Raw genomic sequence first — 24,033 nt, forward strand, 5'->3', positions numbered from 1 at the left:
TTCCTCTGTGTGCGTGGTGGGCTTCAGAAGCTCTTTTGTGATCCGCAAACGCAGCTGCTTAACGGAAGAAGTGGACCTAGGGTTACTGAATCACCTTTAACCAGGCATATAGCAAGCTGCTTCTGTCTTGTTTTGAAGGTTTGGGAGAGCGGAGTTTTGGGAATGCATTTGCACGCTGGCAGCAGTGGTGTGGAAGGTACAGTGTTGATACTCATTCATAGTGAAGTAGTCCTTTCTCAGCTCACTTAAGGTCTGTGGATGAAAGCTAGCAAAAAAACGCAAATTTTGCGTAGGCTTTGCTAAATAAGTAATCAGTGTAACTGCAGCAAGTCATCAGGAGGGTAATTTGCATTCACCCAGGTATTTAAAAGAAGGGGGGGGAGATTTCTAAACTGCAGTTCTTCAAATATCTCTGATAAAATGTATTAGCATTTAATGCATTCTTTTAAGCCCACTGATTAATTAAAATTAGTTTTTAATATTTTCATTTTGCTTTCCAGGATTGTAACTGTTCATTTGCTTTGTACTTCTGCCCCTTTGGATTGAATTTTGCAGTCTGTACTTTCAGTGACTGTGCGAGGAAGTTTGCTTTTGTGCAACCGTGGCTAATGTAAAGCCAAGGAACAATTTTAAGACAGTTTAGAACATTTTGCCCATAATACTTTTTATCAAAAACACATGAAAATTGCAATTCTGCTATCTCTGTGAGGATAATATTAGCAGAGTTCTCTTCATCTTTACCGTGTGCTTACTTGAGTCTTAGCTTTGTGTTAAGAGCTCTTGTGGAGGCATTCCATAAAAGTGAATGGAGATTAAAACTGGTTTCTATGTAAGCAACTGTAAAAATTTGAATAACAAATTGGAGAAATTGTATTTCTCTAATGTTTTTTTTTCCCTGCTGTTGAAAAACTTTGTCACAAGTTATTTTCCTCTCCCATTCTACAAGGCTTTTCATAATGGCAAAGATCATTCACTGTATGTTTTTTTTAAAAAATAACCAATAGAAATAGGAAGTGTTGTGATTATTGAGCATCATTTATATCCCCAGAGTTTCAATGATGCAAAAGCACTTCCAGTATCTCAGGCGAAGATTTTGCTGATATTAGTCATAGTGGGTTTCTAGCCAAGAATTAGAGAAGATGTAAAATGCCCTTTTCAAACTTCAAATCTGAGTTTTAAGCTTTGAAAATCTCATGTAAAAATTGAGCAAGGAGGTTACTCAGTAGTGTAACATGAGACAGGAAATATCACAGCTTTTAGAAGCCAAACCAATGCCTCTTGTCACCCTTGATGTGTCCATTGTGTGTATCTGCAAGACTGCATGGGCTGAATTTCTCAGTTTAGGAAGAACTTTAGGAACCGCTTTAGGAAGAGCTTTTTGTTGTTGTTGTTGTTCCCTGTTGTCTCCAGACAGCTCAGTTCCATAGTGAGAAAAAAGTGAGAGTTGTGTAGATTTGTCTGCTGCTGACTAACTCTCTACATCAGAATCTTTACTGAGCTGTCTCTGCTTTTGAGTCTTCTCATCTTTGCCTCTGTTTCCTTATGAAATAGCTGAGCCTTAGTATTCCTATCTGAGAATACATTTAGAAGGGATTAGTTAATGCATGGAAGTCAACACACTGTTAAAATGCATAGCCTCATCATTTGAAATAATTTTGTGCCCCTGTTAGGAATAGTTTTTAATTTAATCTACTTATTCTGAAAAGTATGTAATATGATAGCAAGTGAAAAAATACTTATATCTAATGGGGTAAAACTTACGTAGCTATTTTTACTTAAATTCCCAAATTGTCTGACATACTGTTCTACTTAGCTGATCTTAGCTGTCAGTCTTCTATTGCCCACCCCAAATAGATGGCTCATGTGTTTAACTTGAACACGATGACTATAAATAATTTGTGTTTTGTTTGCTCACTGTTTAATCAGAGAATCCCATGAGTATTCAGCTGCTTTTTTCTTTAAGATGTAGGAATCTGTTAAATGGAAATCCTTGTTAAAAATATTCTTATATTTAATTTCCATAATGGACTACAAATTGACCTGTGAGCCAGAAGAGGGAGAGGCAAGGGACACATACTTTCACAGATCCATGTGAATCTTCAACCTTCTGTAGGAGAATCCTCAAGGGAAGGGAAGGGAAAAGAAAAAGGAAGGGAAAGGAAAAAAGCCCCAACTCAGTTTATCTTTTGAAGATTGTAATTCTTAAAAGGAAAAAAAAATACATAGAAAGCTTGATACTAACTTAGGCAGAATTGTGGAGCAGAACAGAAAGCTTTTCTGCATCCTCTCTGCTTACAGGAGTACATTTGCTGGTGCTGGTCTGAGACCTGGCTTTAGTTATTTACAGGAATCGTCCCCTCATGCTAGATTAAGCAGTTGAATACTTGCCCAAAAAGCCTGGGGTTATTTGGGTAAGTAGATAGACTCATGCAGTGATGATTGAATTTGAATCTGTTACGAGACCAAGTATTCATTCACTCGCTGAAAGTCCTGTGCAGAAATAACCTAAGCTTATAAATACAGGGAACACCATGCAGATGGCCGCTGCAGGAATGTGCAGAAACTTCTAGGCTCACATTTTCACGTACAGTTCTCTGGATTAAACACTTTTAACTTTAGGCAGCAGGACTCAAATCAGTCTCCCACAGCCTTTTGAAAGGAACATTCAGGGGACATTTTTCCTGTTGGGAAACTTCCAATGGCATGCAGCCTTTTGAACTGTCTTGATGTCTACCTGTGAATTTTTGCTCTCTGTGTTGTCTTTCTTGTGCCACTGGGGGCAGGTGGGGTGGGGAGTGAGCAAAGCTGTACGTGTGCATGGCTGCTGGGCAGGGTCAGCCCACCGCAATGCTGTCCAGAGGGAGTGAGAACAGGAGTGTTGGACAGGCAATAGGATTGGTCTGCCATGAAGATGCTACTCTCTTTGCACGTATTTTTTCTTTAATGGCAGAGGAAGTGGTATGAATGACCATTTAATTTGGGTAAGGTAGAAGGCTTATAGTTGCTTCTTGAATGCAGATGTGAAAGTCATTAGCTGGGGATAGGAAGCACATGGAGATTTTTTGAGTCCTGTCCTGTAATCCAGTGTAGTCTAGGATCTCGCTGGCCTTGGCAGCACCTGAGAGTCACCCTGGGAACATGGAGGCAAAACGAAGTTTTGATTTTCTTTGCTCTTAGTGCTACCAGTAAACACAAGCTAAAACCTGTTTCTGTTGTGTGAAGTGACATAATGGATGACAAGTAGTTAAATAAACTAGTTAATTTGGATGCTGTCCTGCATAGTGTAAATATATGTTTCCTAATGAGGAATAACTAAATTCTCCCTTTTGTGTATACTGCAGTCACACTTACTATTTGTAAATGATGGAGCAATTTTGAGTAACTACGGCTATTTAATCAATTCCCTTTTTGATTTCCGTATTACAAATTTGCTCAGAAAGCAAAAACCAGAGCCTTAACTTGTGTACCTTGTATGAGGCTGCAGTGAAAGAGTGACTGACTGGATTGGTGGCTTATGCTGCATTGGTGATCTCTTCAAGCTACATCAGTGCCTTCATTTTTCCTTGGTTTTTCAATGGGAAATTTTGCCTTAGCTAGTTTGGTTGTTTTGTCTTCCTAAGGCATTTGACATTGCACCCAGTCCCAAAAACAGAGTTGCTATCGTTAGCCAGAAGCATTTCATGCTGAAAAATTTGTGCCACAGTAGATGAAGATGACAATGTCATTAGCAATGACTGATCAGGCTCTGCTTCCTCAGATAAGGGAAGACTGAGAAGCTGCAAACTTGTATGTTTTTTCCTTTAAGAATATACTAAACCAAGAGATAACAGTTTGGTTAGATCACATGGAAAGAGTCTCCAAACTTGACCTTCTGACACTGGTGTCGCCAAAGCCTAAGGGAAATCACTCTGTTTTAAACGAAGGTCTTAAATGGATTTTCTCAGCGGCCCTTACCCTTTGGTCCTTCCTTGCTTCATTAAATGACATTTATCTTCCTCATCATATTGATATGAGTCTCTTGGGTCCTCTCTGGACATCCCAGTGTCTTCTCTTTTAACAGACTATTGTCTTTCTTTTTCCTTTGGCTCTGTAAATTTGTCACTACTCAAGGACAGACCTGGTTTCCTTTGAAAGAAAACTTCGTCTGCAGGCAGGAGGGGTAATGCAGTGAGCTCCTAGAGGAGCCCCAGGGTGACTGGACAGTGTGACTGGACTATGGGTAGTACTTGTTTCATCATGAGGATGTGCTTGTGTGTGCACAGAGACTGAAACTGCAGAGCACAGGAAAGAGCAGTTCTGCCCTGCTCTGCAGGTACACTCTGTTTTAACAGAGTCTTTTGTGGTCCCATCCCTTGTCCTCCACCATCTTATTTTAGATGACCCCTGCAGTTGACACTCATGAGTAACAATTAAACTTGTCTCTCCTTTCTTAGAACTTATCCCTCTGCTATTGTCTCACTAGCTCATCCCCTTAAGGCTTTCTGAATGAGATTCTACAAAAATCTGGAGCACAAAAATTTAGACCACTTATCTTTTCCCTTGTGTGTGAATTTGGCTATTGATTTGCTTCTCCTTGTTCTCCATCTAGCTTGTCAGACTCATAACCAAGACCTGTAATCTCCTGCTCAATTGTACTGCATACTGATGTGATAAATAATACAAGAATTTTGCTTTCGCTAAAAGTAATTAAACAATTACTTTTATTGTGTTAGGCTAAAGCTATTATTAGTACAACGATCCAAATTTTAAGAAAAGTAAAATCATTTACTACTGGGAAAAGAGAAGGGGGGGAAGTGATCAGAGGAAACAACAACCCAACAGTCCGTCCCCCCCGTCCCCCCCCCCTTTTCTTGGGATGCTCACCAGATGGTCCATATCAAAGGGTGGTAACTCCTTTGCAGTGGGAAGAGAAAGAACAGGGTGGGCCATCCCTGGTATCTCTTGTCCTTGAGATAAGAGAGGAACTGAAACCACTGAGCCAGAAAGACAAAGGAGCTGCAAGTTGGCCCAGACTTGAAGGACAAGGTGTACGTGACCACAGGACTGAGTTGGCGCAGAAGGAAGGGTCAACTTGCAAACACAGTGAAGAAGACTACAAGCCTTCATCTGCAGACCCCTGCCCACGACCATCAGGGAGCACTGCGCAAGCGCGACGGGAGGGATTTGGGGTGGGGGGATATGTTAATGATTTCTCGGAACTAATTGTAATATTCCCTCCCTATCCTTAGAAGTAGTGATGCATATGTATTAGGGTAGATGAATATGTAACCATTTATACAATAAAAGGGAGCCCCTTTTGGCTCCGGGGCGCGCCATTGCGCCCAGCGCTATATTCTTTGCTCCACTGACTTTGTCCCCAATAAAACTTTTTTATATCTATACGTGGGCTTGTTTCTCACAACTGGGGGCTCGTGCGGGAGGACAGAAGCCTCGCCGCCGTGGGGCCAGAGGGCCCTGAACGGAAGGCGCGCCCCGCTGAGTTCAGGGGTCTCTTCGGTTCCCTCCGGCACCATCGGAGGTCGACGGTGACGATCCCGGCGGGGGACTCGTGGGCCAAAGAGGGGGGGTAGGGCTCCCTGGAGACCCCGTCAGCCGTTACACCTTGTGCACAAGACCCGGGCAACGAAAAGGGGACTGTAAGGAGGGCCCGGCTGGCGGGATAGGGGGAGGACTGAAAGGTGTGTGTGTGTGAGACGCGAGGCCCAGGTCGCACTGGCGAAGCGGTTGTGGAGTCTTTGTAACCGCGGGTCCGTGCTCCCGCGAGGGGGACGGCCGGTGAAGAGACGGAGCGAGGGAAAAGGAGTGAACGGCTCCCCCGGGAGGGAAGGGGAAACAAGACACTTCAGTTAGTCTAGTTGAGTGAACAAGGAACTAGGAGCTGGATAGTTGAGTTCCCAGGGTAATAGGGAGCCAAAGATTGCCATTTCCCATACAGTCCATTAGGGAAAGGCTGGGAGGAAAAAAAGAAGAAAAAAAAAATATTAGCAAATTGGGATTACAGCCCATATATCAGAGGAAAGAGTAAAATCAAGATGGTAAATTATTGTATGTTTAAATGGACTAAAGGACCTATCAGGAAAGATTCGATGTATTGGCCAAAATATGGATCAGAAGAGGATTGGATTTGCTAAACTCTTAATATTTGTTAATTCAAAGGAACCATTTAATCAAGAAGAAAGTGAATATGCCTCATGTTCGAAGCGGTTGCGGAGATTTGGGATTTTTTTTTTTTTAATTGAAGCAGGAGGAGCAGGTTGAAGAAGGTGAAAGGGAAAGGAAGGGAAGGAGATGGGACCCTTTGGATAATTTACCCCCCCCATATAACCCGGCACACCTAGAAAATCAAGGGGTGCAGCAGGAAGAAGGGGGTGAGGAGGAAGATGCAGGTGAGGAGGCCCCTGTTGTTAATAACAGACCTGAAACCTGGCAGGGGGGGGTGTGGGGGTGTGGGTGTAAATCGTTTAAGGGAGCACGGGGCGGCTAGGGTTAATCCCTTGCGGGGGGGGGGGGGGGGGGGGGGGGGGGAAGTTCCAGCGGCAGGAATTCAGGAATTCAAGGGGGGGATGGGATTTGTGGATGTGCCGCTCACTAATGTAGAAGTGAGGGCGTATAAGAATGAATTTAGGAGGTTATTAGAGGACCCTGTGGGGCTGTCGGAGGAGATTGATCAATTTTTGGGACCCAGTATATATACATGGGAGGAGATGCAGTCGATTATGGGAATCTTTTTTTTTTTTTTTTCCTGAAGAAAGACAAATGATCAGAACGGCTGGAATGTGGATATGGGAGAGAGAAAATAGCAGGGGATACCCGGGGAACAGAAACTCCCTGTAACCCCTCTGCAGTGGAATCAGAATGAACAAGAGCGGAGGAGAGATATGAGTGACTCTAGGTCATTATAATAAGAGTCTAGAGGAACTCCTGAGAGAAGCACAGAAAGTAGATATTAGGAAGGATGAAGAGGCTAAAACTAAAGCTAAAACTATGATAACTGCACAAGAAGCTGTTAGAAACAAACACAAGGAATCTCAGACGGGAAATCACAAATTTGAAACAGGCAAGGGAATGAAAGGGAAGGTGGAACCAAGAGGCACCACTGGCTAGGGAAATCACAAGGGAATGTTTTCATTGTGGGAAGGGGGGCCATTATAAACAAGACTGCCCCCAGAGAATACGGGACCTGTTGGTGTTTGAAGTAACCCAACAGGATGAGGGTGGTAATCACTAGGGGTGTCAGGGACTCTACCTCCTGGGGGATATACCAACAGAAGAGCCCTTGATAAATTTGAAATTAAGACCCCAGGAGGAATGTAAAAGATACAACTTGGGCTGTAGGGGCTAAAGGTGAAGGGGTTTTCGGTCCCAGTTATAAAGAATGTGTTAATACAAGGGGAAGATCAATATGCTGTTAATGATCTGTTGTTAATGTCAGGGGTAGGATGTAATTTGCTAGGTAGAGATTTACAAGTGCAGTTAGGAATAGGTGTGGTGCTGGATGAAGGAAAACTGGTGGTTAAATTACTAGAATTATGACAGAGAATCGGGGAGGATATTCAGGAACCAGAGCATGACTGTTTGGATTTTGTAAGTTATCAAACGAAAATAAGAGAAGATCTGTTAGATGAACCTTTGCCCTATAGGGAAAAACTATTTATGGATGGGTCCTCTCGATGCCTAGAAGGGAAAAGAATATCGGGTTATGCAATTATCAAAGTGTTTGAAAAGGGGGAATTACCTGCTGGGTGGTCAGCACAAGTCTGTGAACTCAATGCCCTAAAACAGGCATTGGTATATTTGAGAGATAAGGAAGGAACATTGTACACAGACTCAAAGTATGCATTTGGAGTGGTCCACACATTTAGAAAAATATGGGAAGGAAGAGGGCTTATAAATACAAAAGGGAAGGAGCTAGTACACGAGTGGCTGATTGGAGAAGTTTTAGAAGCCCTGAAGCTCCCTACAGAAATTACAATTGTGCATGTGAAAGGACATCAGAGGGGAGCATCGATGGAAATAAGGGGGAATAATTTAGCAGATTAAGTAGCCAGAGAAGCAGCTACAGAATCATCATCAGTAGCTTTATTGGTAGTAACATCGGGGGATTATGAGAATTTAGCCCCGAATTTCACAGAACAAGAGAAGGATATACTTAAAAATAGGGGGGAAAAAAAAGATCCAGAAGGAAAATGGACTTTACCAGACGGAAGGTAGATGTTAAATAAAACATTATCATGAGAAATTCTGTCATCAATACATCAGAAAATACATTGGGGACCGCAATCACTTTGTGATCATTTTCTTAGACAATATGGGTGTATAGGAATATATACGGAGGCTAAACTAGTTGATCAATGTCTGATTTGTTAAAAAGTGAACAAAAAAGGTAATGAGAAAAGGTGGCTGGGGAACAGGAGCTAGCCATACAAAGCCTCCAGGTAGACTTAACAGAGCTACCTCAAATACAAGGGTGGAAGTATTTGTTGGTATTAGTGGCTCACTTAACTCATTGGGTGGAAGCAATCCCCCACACCAAGGGCAATGGCAACCATGGTATCCAAGGTGTTATTGGAAAACATGATGCCCAGATATGGATTAATAGGAAGAATAGACTTGGACAGAGGAACACATTTCATTTTAAAAATTATGCAACAACTATCTGAAGCCTTAGGGATTGAATGGGCATGGCACACCCTATGGCATCCTCGGAGTTCTGGAAGAGGAGAAAGAATGAATCAAACTTTAAGACAAACCTTGACTAAGTTAATGATTGAGACTCAGATGTCTTGGATTAAATGCCTGCCGTTGGCCTTATTAAGGATCAATACTCAGCCACGAATAGACCTGGGAATTTCTCCCTATGAAATGATGTTTGGATTACCATATATGAGTAATGACAGGGATATTGTCACCCCTGAAGTAGGAGATCAGTATGTAAGAAAGTATGTAATAACAATAGCTAACACCTTAATGAAACTAAGAAAGAAAGGACTTCTGCCTCAAATATCATCATTGGATTTTAATATCCACACTGTAAAACCAGGTGATTGGGTATTGATAAAAGTGTGGAAAGATCAATCATTAACTCCCGAGTGGGAAGGTCCATTTCAGGTGCTGCTGGCCACTGAGACAGCGATCCGAACAAAAGAAAAGGGGTGGACTCATGCCTCCTGAGGAAAAGGACCGGTGGAAAAGCCTCAGGAGTGGACTGTGGTACCGTCAACTGACCAACTACAAGTCACCCTCAAAGGACTAAGTAAATTCATCAGGAGGGGATTGAATGACTCTTAACCAGTGGTTTGACTGGGTTTTTGACTGGGTTCAGAGGTAACACTGTGAAAATTTACTTATTCATTTACTTACTTGCTGTATAAGGAACCACAAAAAAAAAATGTCAGGGAAAAGCTGGCGTTTACCAAGCATTAACTGGCAGACATGTGACAGAGTGGCTTTTGGTAACAGATTATGAGCATTTTGGATTCGATCAGGCATTGCTAGAAAATCAACCTAATAGGGTAATACCTTGTCTCGAGTGTATGTATGGATGTCATGAAGCGTGGGTTTTGTGTGAATGTGAAATGTGTCACCGGATGTGGTATTTCTTGTAGATGGAGAAAATTGTGTTATAACTGTATAGGGAAGGGGCACGAACTGTAACCTTGATTTACGGGAAAAAGAGGTTAGTCCCCAGAATTTGGGATGTCCCTGAGAGTTGATGGAAGGATACTATCAGAAAGTGCCAAAAAGTTTGCTTTGCTTAGAAACAAAGGAAGTGGCTACAAATGAGCTGCACTCGAATTGACTAACTCCTAACACACGGATTTGTTAAACAGTAGAGGGCAAGACCGGGTTAACCTCTGTGCTCGTCACCAAGAAGACTTGTATCTCAGCTGTGGGCTGCAACCCCATAGGCATGAGAGGTGGGAGTATATGTTATACCGGACCTCTGCTAATCATCCTGATATGGTTTGCTTTAATAGTGGCAAATTCGTGCAGCAAGTGCTTTACTGTTATGTCCAACACCAGTGTGGCTTTGCTTTCCCAAAGACAGAAGGGTGGATGGAGATATTTTTAGTGGGAAGAAGAGAATCCAAGTAAAAGATGTGACAGAAGTAAAACAGCCAGTACCAAAACCGCCGAAAAGACCTGTAACAGAATTTTATGATGCCTTAATAAGAGACCTAGAGGATGAGCTGAGATTCCCCACTCTGGGACAAAATTTGTTTGTAAACCTAGCCACAGAAATAGCCAAAGAGTTGAATGTATCTAATTGTTGGGTTTGTGGGGGGCCCTGTCCCGATCTGATATCGGGGATGTCCCGATCTGATATCAGGGAGGGTTCTTAAATGATCCCAAGAGTGAGATTAAGACACAAACGAGGTCAGATGCCGGACAACCTTGTGATCTTTATTAAACAAGCGACTGATAAAAGCGATAGGACAGGGAGAAAAGAGAGTAAAGTCAGAATCCCTAAGCTACAAAGCGGTAGAGATGCGGCAAGATTAATCACCACTACCACGAGCCTGTGATGTCCCGTTGGCTCAGTCTCGGTGCAATTGATGATGGTCCAAGCTCCAAGCTTTGCCGAAGTCCACAAGAGAGATATTTTGGGAGCCCGCATGCGCACACACGCACGCACACCCCATGCACGCACGCGCACACACGCAAGTACAGAGTACGCAGTCCTTTTATCGCCTCAGTCCCCACAATTTCCCGGAACAGTCCGCCCATTTCCACAAAGCTCACTGTAATATGTGCCGCCCCGTGGACCTCCATGCGCGCATGCCCAGGTGGTCTCACTGGCGAGGGTCGGCCCACGGTGCCTTCAGCCTCTGCACATCTTCCTTGCCTTGATTTCCTCCCGACCCGGCTCGCGCGCAGGTGCAGTCTGGCTGGCACTGCCAGGGACGTTGTTATTTTCACTTCGGGCCGACGTCGTGGTTTCGTCAGGGACTATCCGTCTCCTTCAAGGCGTACTCTGTCGCATCAACAGGACGCTGAGGCCAGGAAGTGGTAGTGGTGCAGCAGCAATGTTGAGACAAAGTCCTACACAGTCTCCTACAGCTGGGAATTTTTTTTTTTATTAAATTTATTTATGGCCAATGATTATCCATTTGGCACTTTTCCTTCACTGATGTCCCCCTTCAATTCTCCCTTCTTTTGGCCATCCTCAAGATGCATTTAGAGCATGACTTCGCTGGGATAAATGAGTCAAGCTTTTAAAGTCCCCTCTCGTGGTGTGGGCTTTCCATTTTCTTGATGCCCTTTCTGTTTTCCAGTTGATGCAATCCTGTCTGAGCACAGGAAAAGATCACCAGTGTGTCTCAGAGAAACTTTTGCCACTGCCTGCAGGCTTAGGTACACATTTGCTGGGCAAAGAGACATGTGGCCAAAGATGTTGCCCTGCTGTGCTGGGTTTCTATGGCAGGGTTTTTGGTAGCAGAGGAAAGGGCTACAGTGGTGCCCCCTGTGAGAAGCTTCTTGAAAACTCCCCCAGCTCCAAGTCAGACCCACCTCTGGCCAGGGCCAAGTCAATTACTGATGGTGTCTGTGCCTCTGTGAGAATGTATTTAAGAAGGGGAATGTGAGAGGGGGTTGGGACTTTTGAGTAGGAGTTGGGAGAAGGACGAACACCAAAAGGGAGGGAGGTGCACCGGAGCAGAAATGGCTGTATCCTGTGGTGAGATGGCAGGGCCGTCCACCCTGCCACCCATGGAGGTCCATGGTGGAGCAGATGCTGACCTGAAGCCCATGAAGGAGCCCACACCAGAGCAGGCAGCTGCGCTTAAAGGGGACTGGGACTCGGACGGGAGAAGAAACCCTCACTGTTGTAGTTCAGCACTGGGAGGACTGCAACACCTTGGGGAGGACTCACACTGGAAAAGGTTTGTGGAGCACTGTCTGCAGTGATGGGGGAGCCACGTGGAGCAGGGGAGGGATGTGCAGGGTTCACCCCACCTCCGGAGAAGGAAGGAGCAGCGAGCTGACTGTAACCCCCATCCCCTGCCCCCCTGTGCTGCTGGGGGAGGAGGGGGAGAGATGGGGAGCACAGCTGAGCCGGGGAAGAAGGGAGGGGTGGGGGAGGTGTTTTTGGATGCAGTAGCGTTTCTCACTGTCCTACCTTGTCTGTTAAGTGTTGTCTTTGATAGCATTTGAATTAAAGTGGTGTTCTATTTTTCTTTCCCAAACTGGTCTGTCTTTTGTTCATGACCATAGTGGGCGAGCACCCCTCCCTGTCCGTATCTGGATTCCTGAGTCATTTTGCTTCATTTTCTCCTTCCCACTCCTGAGAGGGCAAAGGGTGAGTGAACGGCTGCGTGGTGCTCAGATGCTTTCTGGGCTCAAACCATGACACCTGCCCAGACCGGCTGCTGCGGCTGCCCTTTGGGGAGCGCCTGTCCCCCAGCAGACGGAGAGTCTGGGTCATTTCAGCAACACCTGCCCCATTCACCTGAGCTTGGCTGAGCAGAGAGCCCCGGTGCTGGAGCAGTGCGTGCGGTCCATGGGGCCACAGCTGCAGCACCCACTGCCAAAGGGATGGCATGGACAGCCGAGGGAGCAGAGTGATATCCTGCAGCCAGAGACATTACCTCAGGCTTTGGCGGCAGTGTGTTTTGCTTCTGAGCAGTCCCCATTTGGTATGTGTCACTGTGAGGGGCAAGGTGGGATCCCACGTTTCTTTCAGGGGCTGGATTCTCATCTGGTGTGTATTAGTTTCCAGGCACAGGGTTTCTTTGCTTGTGTCAGGCATGAGCCAATATTGGGCTGTGCATCGGGTGGTGCACTCACCTGTTCTTGAATTCATGCTTGCTGCCATTGCTGAAGTCAATTCGTGTCTTGTTACTCTGGCTCTCCAGCTGGGTCATCAGGAATAGGAATCACTGTTCACTTTAAGATTGCACTTGATAAAATAGTGCTTTGCCAGGCAGGCCAGCATTTGGCTTCAAACAAAGTCTGAATTTATTGCTGAAATAATTGAGCACACTGACATTTTAATAGGACAGATTTCAGAGCGTGATAGTGCAGATCTGACAGTTGCATCTGGTCTTAACATCTCCTTCTCTGCCAGCAGGGTAGTCCCTACTGTACTTCCATGCTAATTAATCAGCTCAGCACTTTGTTGGGATGATTGTGTGGGTTTCAGTTTCACAAAAGGATCTGCTAACTGGATTTTTATCTCAAAAGTAATTTGACAGTGCACACTTCCAAAACAAAAGACTGAAACCTAGAGTCTAAATAGGAGCAGATTTAGAAACATGTGTGTACTAATTCAGGAGAAAAATACATGCTGTAACTGAAATCCATACAGACATTTAAATTACTTACTCGTTGCTTTTGGCTTCCACTTCAGAACTAGCTAATAAAATTTCTCCAGTTTTTAAGGTTAGCCTGTAGAATGGAGATTTTATTTATTATTTAATACTACTCTTGTTTGTCCTAGCCTCATCTAATATTCTAATTGCTTGATTGGATTCTTTGTTCGTATGGGTCAAACAAGACATAAGGAATGCGGGGAGCCATCAGCCTGTGAAAGCAGTCTCACACCATTTTTGTCTGCTCAAGCTTTCAATCAAGTTAGATGGTACCCCATAAAATGCTGCCTCAATTCACATGCATTATACTGTGTGTTATGAAAGTCATAGGGCAGACATAACAGCACGTCTTCATGTGTGTGCTTCCTCACATGTATGTATTTTTGCTGTTCTTCCTTCTCAGATTAATAAACAATATTTCTTGCACTAGCTGAGCTGCACGTATGCCAAAAGGATCACAACAGACTGCAACTTGAGGATGCAGCCTCCACTAAATGGACTCTGAAATGTTGTAGTGCATTCTTCACCACCCAGTTACAGGGGGGACAGCCACCACGTAGCACTGAGATAAGAGATACTGGCATTTTAGGGTCTGCCCTGGGAAAGTGGTGAACACCTGCAATTCTCACTGCGATCACGGAGAAGTGCAGGTGCTTAGCAATTTTCTTGCAGGTCACCTTTTAAACAAATACTTTTCACAGAACCATTCCACAGTCACTTTTAAAAGCAGAATCTCCACAACCAGGCGCTTTCAGTTCCTCTAATTTTCTTGTCAGTTTTGCATTACAGGGATTCATGAAAATGGAACGAGGTGAAGGTTGCCTGCCTAGAAGCAATGAAATATAACCTGAAACTGTTATGTATGCACCCTTGGGGGTGTTTTTAAGTAAACGGAATGACAGCCCAGTGAAAGTTGTGTGAGCCTTTCACACATGGCTTTACAGTGTTCTCTCTCTATAAAGTTACAATAAAGTAAAAAGCTGTTCAAATGTAAATGTACGTCTTCTTGTTTTGTACAAGCTCTATTGAAGCAAGCTCTGCTTGCAGCCTCTTCCTGTTCTTTCCCCCATATGGATGGGGTGGTGGGATGAGCATGTGGCTGTGTGGGTGCTTAGCTGCTGGTTGGGGTGAACCTACCATACCTGGTATTCTGGTATTTTAAATAATCGCAAGACACTGCTTGAAAAGGAAAACAATATTGAGCCTCCCTCTTTATCTAGTATCTACCATTACAACTTCTTGCTTATAGTAGTACGTAACAGTTATGAAGCACTTCCCTCGTCCTTAGGATTTTAAAAGTGTTCAGGCAAATTAAAAGCCTACGTCCTGCAAAAAATGTTTATGAATAGATTTTTGCATCTCCTAAATTGCTGAGTCATACATGAAAATGGATCTTAGGCTGCTGAATTACTGTGTTGCAATTAAAGCTCACAAAAAATCCTGTGAAGCAGGCAGTTTATTATTTCCACCTGAGAGATTGTGAGGCTGAGGCAAACTTGTCTGCTCATTTGTGTCTTTCTGCTAGTGCCAGATTAGTGACTGCCTGTTCCTGGTTGCATTCAATTTCTTGACTGTTGTTCTACCCCTTGTGAAAATGGAGAAATAATACTGTATTTGTTTTCATGGTGTGGTCAAAGTGGGAAAATTTGAAGCGGAGTCTGAAAATAATAGAGGAGTAGGATACCTGCATGAGAACTATCCATTAGCTTGCACAATCCTCTTAGTCCTGCCTTCTTTTGTCAAGCTCTTGAGTCCTGCTGTTCCTCTGGGTCATTGCTGTAGCACTGTAATAGGGAAGAATTAAAAAACCCAAGGTGGCTGGGAATAAAGGACCTTAACCGGTGAAGGGATGAAGTTGCCTCCCCAGCCTTAGTTTCTGGAGCTAAAGAGACAGGATTTCTACTGCCATGTATAATACACGGGGAGGAATGAAAGGGCCAAACAGCTTAAGGATGCATGAGCCTTATCCACATCCACTGGCACAGAGCTGCAGTGGCTTTGGTTTCTTGTGCTGATGACAGATAATGCAATAGCTCCCTGGAGAAGCATGACTTTCCTTGCCTCCAACTTGTCCTCTGCACTTGGAGCCAGGGGCCTGGGAGGGACGTGGGCATCGCTCGCCTGCCCTGCGCCCAGCTCTGGCCACACAGGCAGCTGGGGTTATGACAGCTCGCTCCACCTCTGCTGCCTGTTCCTGGCTTTGACTCCTCTGCTTAGATTGTGGACTCTCTGGGGCAGATGCAGTCCTATACGGTACATGGTGTGCTTGCCCTCGGTGGCCAGGGTAGTATGTACAGCTCCCAGGCTCACTGGGGTTCCCAGGTGCCACAGTAAGAAATACTTGCTATCCTTGGTAGTACCATGCATACAGTTATATGCTCAAAGAACAACAACAACAACAAAAAAAAGTATGCAGCGGAGTGGTTTTGACCAAACCCTGTGCTTACATTGACAGAAATTTCGGGGCTTGGTAGTATTCCTGTTCAAATATTGACTTGATGAGGGGTTTTTTATTAGAAGGTCTCAGTTACTGTTGCAGGCTGAACTTCTTTCACCTCTGTTATCTAAAATCCTCTTTATAGAAACATGGGCATGTGGGCTTGATAGCTGTCTAATCAACCTTCACTTCAGCAGTTGACTTTCAGACACTGTTTTGCAAGGCTAATATCCTCTTAATAAAAGTAACCTTGTGTGCATTCAATTCCGTTTGCATGCGGATAGCTGAAAGCAAGTTGAAAATGGCTTTGCCAATATTACAGGCAGAATGTAAAAAAAAAAAATAATCTTAAAATAGTATACAAAATATTAACAAGTATTTTCTGCACTCCTTAGTTGTCAGGAGAGTGTATGATTCTTTCCACATTAAGAAGAGAGTTTCTTATACAGTTCAGGCAGCCTAATGCCAGGGGCTGCCTAGGCAAAACACTTCCTCTTTTCAAGGCAGCTTCTATTACAGCTGAATAAACGATGTAGTAGGTACGCATAGGTAGAGGTGTGCATCAACAGGCAGTGAGGGGGAGAAGTTTGGTTGGGAGTTCTCTAGGGACAGCCAAAGCCATGACCTGCATGTGGTCCATGTTCCCTCCTCAAAGGAACAGGTCTGTGGTTTGCAAGTGAGCGGCTCATCTCAGATAGAACATCCTCCCTGTGCTGACACTTGCTTTGTCTGTGTTTCGCCTGCAGTGGCTGAGGAACCCAGGCCCCCAGCATGAGAAACGGACTCTCTTTGGAGACATGGTGTGCTTCTTGTTTATCACTCCGCTAGCAACCATCTCTGGCTGGTTGTGTCTACGAGGAGCAGTGGATCATCTGCACTTTAGTAGTACGCTAGAAGCTGTTGGCCTCATTGCACTCACTGTTGCACTCTTCACTATTTACCTCTTTTGGACCCTGGTAAGTATTGGTTTTCTATTCAGCTCACAGGAATAAGGGAAAGAACAAACCAGAAAAGTAATTACAGAGAGTGCTGTGGAGCAAGTGGACCACTGTACAAAGCGTTGCTTACATTCACCTTCTGTACTGATAAATTTAAGTTACATCTGCAAGAAACCTCTTGGTTCCACACCACTGAAGTTCTCTGGAAAACTAGAAAGACCACTTGCCTGTGGGGTCAGTAATTCCCAAATCCTAAACACCAGAGGGGAAAGCAAAAGGGAGACAAGGAAGTAAGATGGAAGAGTTCAAGATAGATACTACAGGAAGATGTTTCATCAAAGATCATGTGCAAAAGGTGAAGGCACAATGCACAAAAAAGCTTTAGGTGAACCACTTGGCTACCATACAGGATTAAAATTTTATTCTAATCCAACAACTAGCCAATTTTACAATTCAAAAGCCACGGGTGTGGGTGCATCCCATTCATTCCTCATGCTCACAGCGCAGTAGGAAGTCAATGGCAGAACACACCTTACACCCAGGTTTGTATAAATTTAGCAGCCTTTGCAGTGCAGATTAAGTTGCTGCCTTATTCCCATCCTGCACCCAGGTGTGCTGTCAATTGCGTGCCTATCCATCCTAAAAGCCACTTGTTTCGTGCCAAGTTGTTAAACTGAGCTCAGTTCCTGGCCCCAGCACACCAACAAAGAGTTGGCCTAGCAGAAATGAAGTGAACCCATATGGCAGCTGCCAAAATAAGCATTTATCAAGCCATGGTCTAGCAGTTCTCTGAAAACCCTAGGTTACTGCTGAGTTTGACATTTCACACCTCTAGCTCTGGTGCGGGAAGGAGAACAGAACAGCAGATGCAGACGTGGAGCATTCACCGTACCAGGGCAGTGCTCATGCCATGGTGCAGGGTTATGCTGATGTGAGAGGAAAAGTTTATCTGAGCCTGTGCTGCCCTGAATGGGGTCCAGACCACCCCTGCCAGGGGTGCTGGTGTGGCCACTACAGCACCAACATCCAGGTCTCCCCACTCTGTGGGTATGGCCATGCCCTGCATGGCTGACCCCTTCCACCACTTTTTAATCAGCTGCTGAGGTGGCACCCTAAGAACTGCATTAGTAGCGCTGGCCTGCAGCAAGAAACCTGTATGCTGAGCCCAGAGTAAACTTGGAAAGAGGGAGGTGGGGGTGAAACACAAACTCTGCCCAGAACCTAAGAACTAGCTCCAAGAAAGCTAGGAAAGGAAACATCTAGTTTACTTCACTTGTAACAGTGAAACCCTGTCTCATCCATAGAGGTAGGCAAGGTAATTTTAGCAGTGCACAACAGTAGCAAAAGTGCAGTTTTTCTTGTTGTTTTTGCTTCCCATGACTGTGAAGCAGCAGCACTTCTCTTTGACAGGATAGCCATTTACCCCAGCAATGAGGTGGTACTTGTACTTCCTCCAGTATTGTGTGTTGACATCTGTCAGGTATTCAAGTGAAGGTTCAAATTTCCTTTCTGTGTGACTGCCTTAGAAACCCAGATACTGTCCAATTTACCTAATATAAGGTATATATACATACATAAGTCACAAGCACCAAAATGTTTGGAGGTTGGAAAGAGTAGTCTGGATAAATATTTGGCTTTAATTACCCATGATACCTGGCCACATCTGACCTTGCTCATTAAGGCTTCTGCAGCATCTCAACTGTAGTCCCTAACACCACCTATTGTATTTGCATTATACGTGGCAAAACCCCATTTTATTCACTTCACCCCTTCAAAAACATACAGAGAAATGTGTTATTGGCACTTGGACAGTACACTGGTAGTGAGCCTGATGTAAATGCATGTCATGGTTGATTTAGTTGAAATACAGTATCTTCAATGTCCGCTGAATTGGCAAACATGTAACTCTCATCTTCTATTCAGACCAGCAGGAGGTGGATGGGCTAATGAAGCTGATGTTCATCAGTGAAGGGCAAGGCAAGAAGCCTTTCAGGTCACAGTAACCCTGCTGTTCAGCACGGTGTTAATTCAGTGGGCAAAGCAGAGAGACATGGTGGGAAAGACTCTCTTCACAGTGCAGGTGCCCTCACTACCCTCATAGCATTTATACTGCATGGAAGAGTTTTGAGGAGGTTTAAGTGTATCTGCAGATTAAGTTAACAGCCTCAAGTGTTTTCACACTTTCTCAAAGGGCAAAGTCAAGGCAGAGATTTAAAGCAACTACTTTAGAAATGGCACTGCACAGCCTACATGTGGAAGACATGACCGATCTCTGCTCAGCCATCTGAGACCCATCAGCCAGGCAAGAAAGCTCCAGCCTGCACATGCCCTGGGGAGGCTCCATGCTCCCCTTGCCATGCAGCAAGGAATGGACCCACATACGGAAGCGCTAGCCCCATTAAGTGCTTCAGCAGCACCTGCCCTTGTAATTTTCAGAAATGGGAGAATCCTGTAGTTTGCTTAATATATTCCCTGCACAGCCATTCCTGAGTCCTGTGGGGTGAATTGCTCACAGTATGTGATATAAGGGTCCTTTAGGTCCTCGGAAAATTAAGAAAACTAAAACTTCATTCTACTTCCAGTAAATCACCTTATTTTCTCTGGAGGGAAAAGCTGGCATATGGATTATTTACACACCACAATTATCCCAGTGAGCAGAGAAAATATGCTATTTTTAGCCTCCAAGAAGTTATTTTATTCCTTCCCCTAAACCAGCCAAGTTCTCAGTAAAATGCCATCGCTTTTCTTGTGCGTTTAATCACTAACTGATGTACATACACCAGAAAAGCCTGCTACTCCCAAGAAGAATGCTTCAGACACAAAACAGAGGTTGCTCTTTAAACTACGAATTCAGCACCACACTCTCTTAATCTTGCAGACAGGTAGTCTTGACTTCTGTACAGTCAAGAAGCAGGTTGGAGTGTAACAGGATTTTGCCCTATAGCTTCCAGTATAACATAACTACTGGTTTAAAACAAAGGTTAATCCAGATCAATTCAGAGTAAATCAGAAAGATAGGTATATTCATATATTCACACACACACACCCCCCCACACACACCCCGGCTTTTCTACTGAAGGCGTGAACACGCGAACAATGAAAGGAGTTTAGTGTGACAAAGACCAATGTAATTATGGCCTTTGTTCATCATCTCGTTTTACGTCCAGTCTAACAGTTTTAGGGTGAGTCACCATGGCTCTGCTGAAATTCAGTAAATAACATCATTTGGGAACTGCTTCCATGCAAGAACCCATTGTAAACAAGCTGTCAAACTTAACTAGGATATCCTGTGAAAATGCCTTAAACACACAAGCAGTTAAAGCCTGCTTTAACAGTGCACTCATTCCTCAAAGAATCTCACATGATGCTACTTGAAAACTCACCCTGAACTCTAGCTCTCTCCTCTGAAGCAGTCACTTCATTTTGCATAGCATTCATCTTTGCAGGTGTTTTGGTTTTTCCTTCCTCCCTCTACCACATGATTTCTGCTGATACTGCAGTGCCTTTCTAAAAGGGATTTCTCTTGTTCCTTCATGTATGATCTTCCACAAAAATGAACATACAGACTGCTTTACCTTCAGGGGGAGCAGAGGAGATTGAAAGGTGTGGAATCAATTCATCTGTTGGAAGAGCTGTCTTTGGGCAACTACTTAGTGAACAAAAGCTCTATAGGTTTCCCTTGCTAACAAAAGATAGCTGTATAAAAATCTAATTAAAAAAAAAACAAACCCATAAAGTCTTTTTTTGTCCCTTGTAGGATTTTATAGAAAAGTAAATAATTTATTTAGTTGAAAGCACCGTTTTTGCAATAAGGAAAGGGTTTTGAAGGTTACATTCATAGGCATGTATATTACTTAATATCCCTCCATACCTCACCGGCAGCCAGCCTGTCATTGCTGTAGGGGTAAAAGAGCAGGCAGCGCAGCCCCTGCTGACAGCAGCATGCACAGCCACTTCTCAGCAGAGTCAGCAGCATCTTCCACCCACCTGTGCAAACCAAGCATGTTACCTCCAGCCCTTATGGCACCCTCTGAGCATTGACCTGTGTGGCACAGGTGTATGAACATAAGTGACAAATGACCAGCTGCACATGAAGGCAGAACAGCTAACAAGACAAGGTTCCTTCTGTGCTCGCTGGGTGTCTCCTGTCCACAACTCAAGAACATGATAGATGTCATGTGGTACATTTCACCCAAAAGTTCCCAAGCCAGTTTACAGGTTTTTGGGGGTCTTCTTTTTTAAAAACTGCACGTGTAGATCATCTTACACAAACATAACTCTCACTACACTTGGCTGTCACTATAACAAGCAGTAAACTATTTTTTAAAAAAATACAAGGCCAAGTTATTTTGTATGTCCATAGAAGTCAGTCATTTTTAGGAGAACCACACTAAGGCTGAAACTGATTAGCTGATAACAATGAAAAAAATTAAAATATAATCTAAATTGAGATACACACGTTGGCAGATGGCTCACACTCACCTTGTGTCTATGCAATCCTGAATTCGATACATTCAGCAATAAAGCATTACAAGATAGAACGTAAGTCCCTAACAGTGTTCACACAGAGTTTAGATACCTGCAAGCCTTCACCATCCAGTCAGTCACATTATTTGTCAGTTTAACTACTTGCAGCATGATAATAACCCAAACTCATTCTCACTGTAAGCAGCTGCCAGTAATTCTAGTTCTTGGGAAAGACAGAGGCAGAATGTCTGATCTCTCATGTTATAAAAAGGGAATGAGAGGTAGACAACAGCACAAAGTAGGGCACCATCTGCTTTTCTTCTCTGCTGTGGCAACGTGGGGAAGAAGCCATCTACATGGTAGATCTCATCTTTGCGTGCCACTTTTTGCTCATTTTTATCCCACCCAGCTAGGCTGCTTATCAGCTTTTTCTTCCACTTGAAGGTGTTTCCCCCGAAACCCCAACTGATTCCTTGGAGGACCACGGTGACTCTAAACACAGTGCATCTCTCTTCTCTCCCCAGGTATCGTTTAGATATCACTGTAGGTTATACAACGAATGGCGTCGGACCAATCAGCAGGTGATACTCCTAATCCCAAAGTCTGCCAACGTCCCCTCCAACCAGCAGTCCCTGCTGGGACTGCAGTCCCTGAAAAGGAACTCAAAGGAGACAATCGTTTGATTTGAGCAGTTCTGCACAGTGGCCACGCACTAAAAATATCTTCCTCAAACTCATTGGGGTCAGACACCAGGAGTATGCTATTCTGATTTACAAACTCTGCAGAGGAATAAATCACTGTTTGAATTCAAATCATGGATGCTGCAATCATAAGATACTTGCTAAGCTGCCAAACTTATTTATTTAGCAGATACTGTATGGAATTCTACAAACTCATGTTACTACCCACATCATCAAGTGATGCAATTTTTTTTATTGTTTAAAATATTAAACTATGATAATTAACAATGAAAAACAGGTTTTAAGAAGTGCTTTGTTTTCATAATTTCTTTCTCCTATGGTATTATTTCTTTAGGTAGCTAGACAGTAACCAGTGCTGGTTTTTCTTTCCTAAAGCACAGCAATGATATTCCCCCAGTTGATTTTATTGAAGGTCCTTTATACCAGTATTTTGAGTTATTGAAATTTCTAATGAATTCCACAAATTGGCATATTATTTAAATGCTATAAAGTGATCAGAAAATTATCTTCTCAGTTGCCTATTTGGCAGTAAAATTCCAATAGGAAAATTCCTCAGTAATAAATTTAGCGTGTGCAAAAGAAAGAAATTATACCAACTGCAATAATCTTCCTACTCAAAAATATTCTATTATGTAGCACTCAGGAGAATAAAAAAAAAAAAAAAAAGTACTTTTTCCACTCAGAAGCAACAAATTAGGCACAACGTTATGCACCAAAGTGCACATTCTGCTGGTGTGAATTCAGACTTAGCCAATTTACTCTGCATTTGCACCAGGCTGAATTTAACACTAATTGTAAGACTTATTTTTGTAAGGAAAGCTCTGCATACATAATGAATGAGATCATTAGACATATTTTAGGAAGCAGGAACTTGTCTTGCATAAAACTTAGCATTTTCAGCTTGACAGGTAGATTTAGCAGACTATATTTAAATCCTGACCTCTCATTGTAGCACTTAGACTAAGTCTCTTTTTAAAAAAATATAATACGTAGCCTACTATGGTGACCAAACTGAATTTGGAGTGTAAAGACTAGACTTTATTCCTGGGTGACATGATCTGTTTCCCCTTGGTTTTATGCCCAATTCATTCAGCAGTCCTTCACTCTCAGAAGAGATACACACTTAGGTAGAAAGACTTATTTTACAGAACTACATAAAATTTCATTAACAACACTGCTAGAATTAGAAATTGATATATAGTCCCCGTTGAATAGATGAGTTTTTTAGAAATGTGCATAGATGGCAATGCCATCATGTTTTCCAAACTCTGCAGGAACTGAAAATAAAAAGGAACATCTATTAAGAAGACTAATAATTTATAATTCAGATGGTTCAAGGTTTTATGGGTGTTTGCCATCAGACAAGAGTTTAGTTGACATTGTGTATTGTTGTGGTTTGGGCCTGATCAGCAACCAACCACCACAGCTAATCTATGGGAGGAAAAAGCTTAGTACACAAACCCAAACCTTTTAGCTTCTTTATTCTGTCTTTAGATCAGTCTAGCTGGAGTCATGTTGTTTAACAATATTCTTTGTAACTGTCAGTTTCATGGGGATATAAGAATCAACTACCTATACAAAGCAATAACAATCTCATTCAGACATAAAACTAATTTCCACAGCAAGCCAGGATGTGTAAGAAAATCACAAATCTGCAGATCCATACTCATGAGTCTGACGGTAAGTTCAGGGGGTTGTCATATATCTGGCAGGGCTTCTCTTCCACAGAAAACTATACAAGATTCTGAAGACATGGGTATCAAACTCTGTGATGGCCTAAAACCTGTAATGCTTTTTTTTTTTTTTTTTTTTTTTTATAAAAACCCTCTTCCCAAAGGCAACTAACTATCCAGATAGAAGACTGAACATGGATGTAAGCAGAGAGTTCCAGGTTAAGAGAAAACCTGCTAGCCAGGGGTGCAGAAATAAATCAAGGCTAGCTGGGTACAGGACACTGCCAGACAGTGTTTTAATGCCTACACATTTGCTTTAGGTAAGCTTTCTTCAGAATTCTGTTACTACTTTTGCTTCTTTGGGAGATACCCCAGAAAGTTGGCATGTGAAAAAAGTGTTACTATTCTTAAGTGCTATTTTTTGTTTTGTTTCATGAAACAAAAAACTAGGATGATAGGGAATTAAGTAGCAACTAGGAAAACAATTATTCAGACCAAGCTGCAGGA

The 24,033-nt window shown here is 43.3% G+C and overlaps 1 protein-coding gene across 2 annotated transcripts in view; it reads left to right on the plus strand.

Moving 5' to 3' along the window:
* Window positions 1-22,070, plus strand: part of MARCHF3 (membrane associated ring-CH-type finger 3) — a 32,814-nt gene extending 10,744 nt beyond the window's left edge. For both annotated transcript variants that reach the window (XM_042787824.1, XM_033005589.2), the window contains exons 2-3: window positions 16,494-16,703; window positions 21,677-22,070. In XM_042787824.1, the coding sequence (XP_042643758.1) occupies window positions 16,494-16,703; window positions 21,677-21,835 (369 nt within the window). In that variant the 3' untranslated portion in view covers window positions 21,836-22,070. The remainder of the gene's footprint in view (window positions 1-16,493; window positions 16,704-21,676) is intronic.
* Window positions 22,071-24,033: the final 1,963 nt, after the last annotated feature.

Source organism: Tyto alba, unplaced genomic scaffold (genome assembly GCF_018691265.1).
Source record: "Tyto alba isolate M040663 unplaced genomic scaffold, T.alba_DEE_v4.0 Super-Scaffold_13, whole genome shotgun sequence".
NCBI lineage: Eukaryota > Metazoa > Chordata > Aves > Strigiformes > Tytonidae > Tyto > Tyto alba.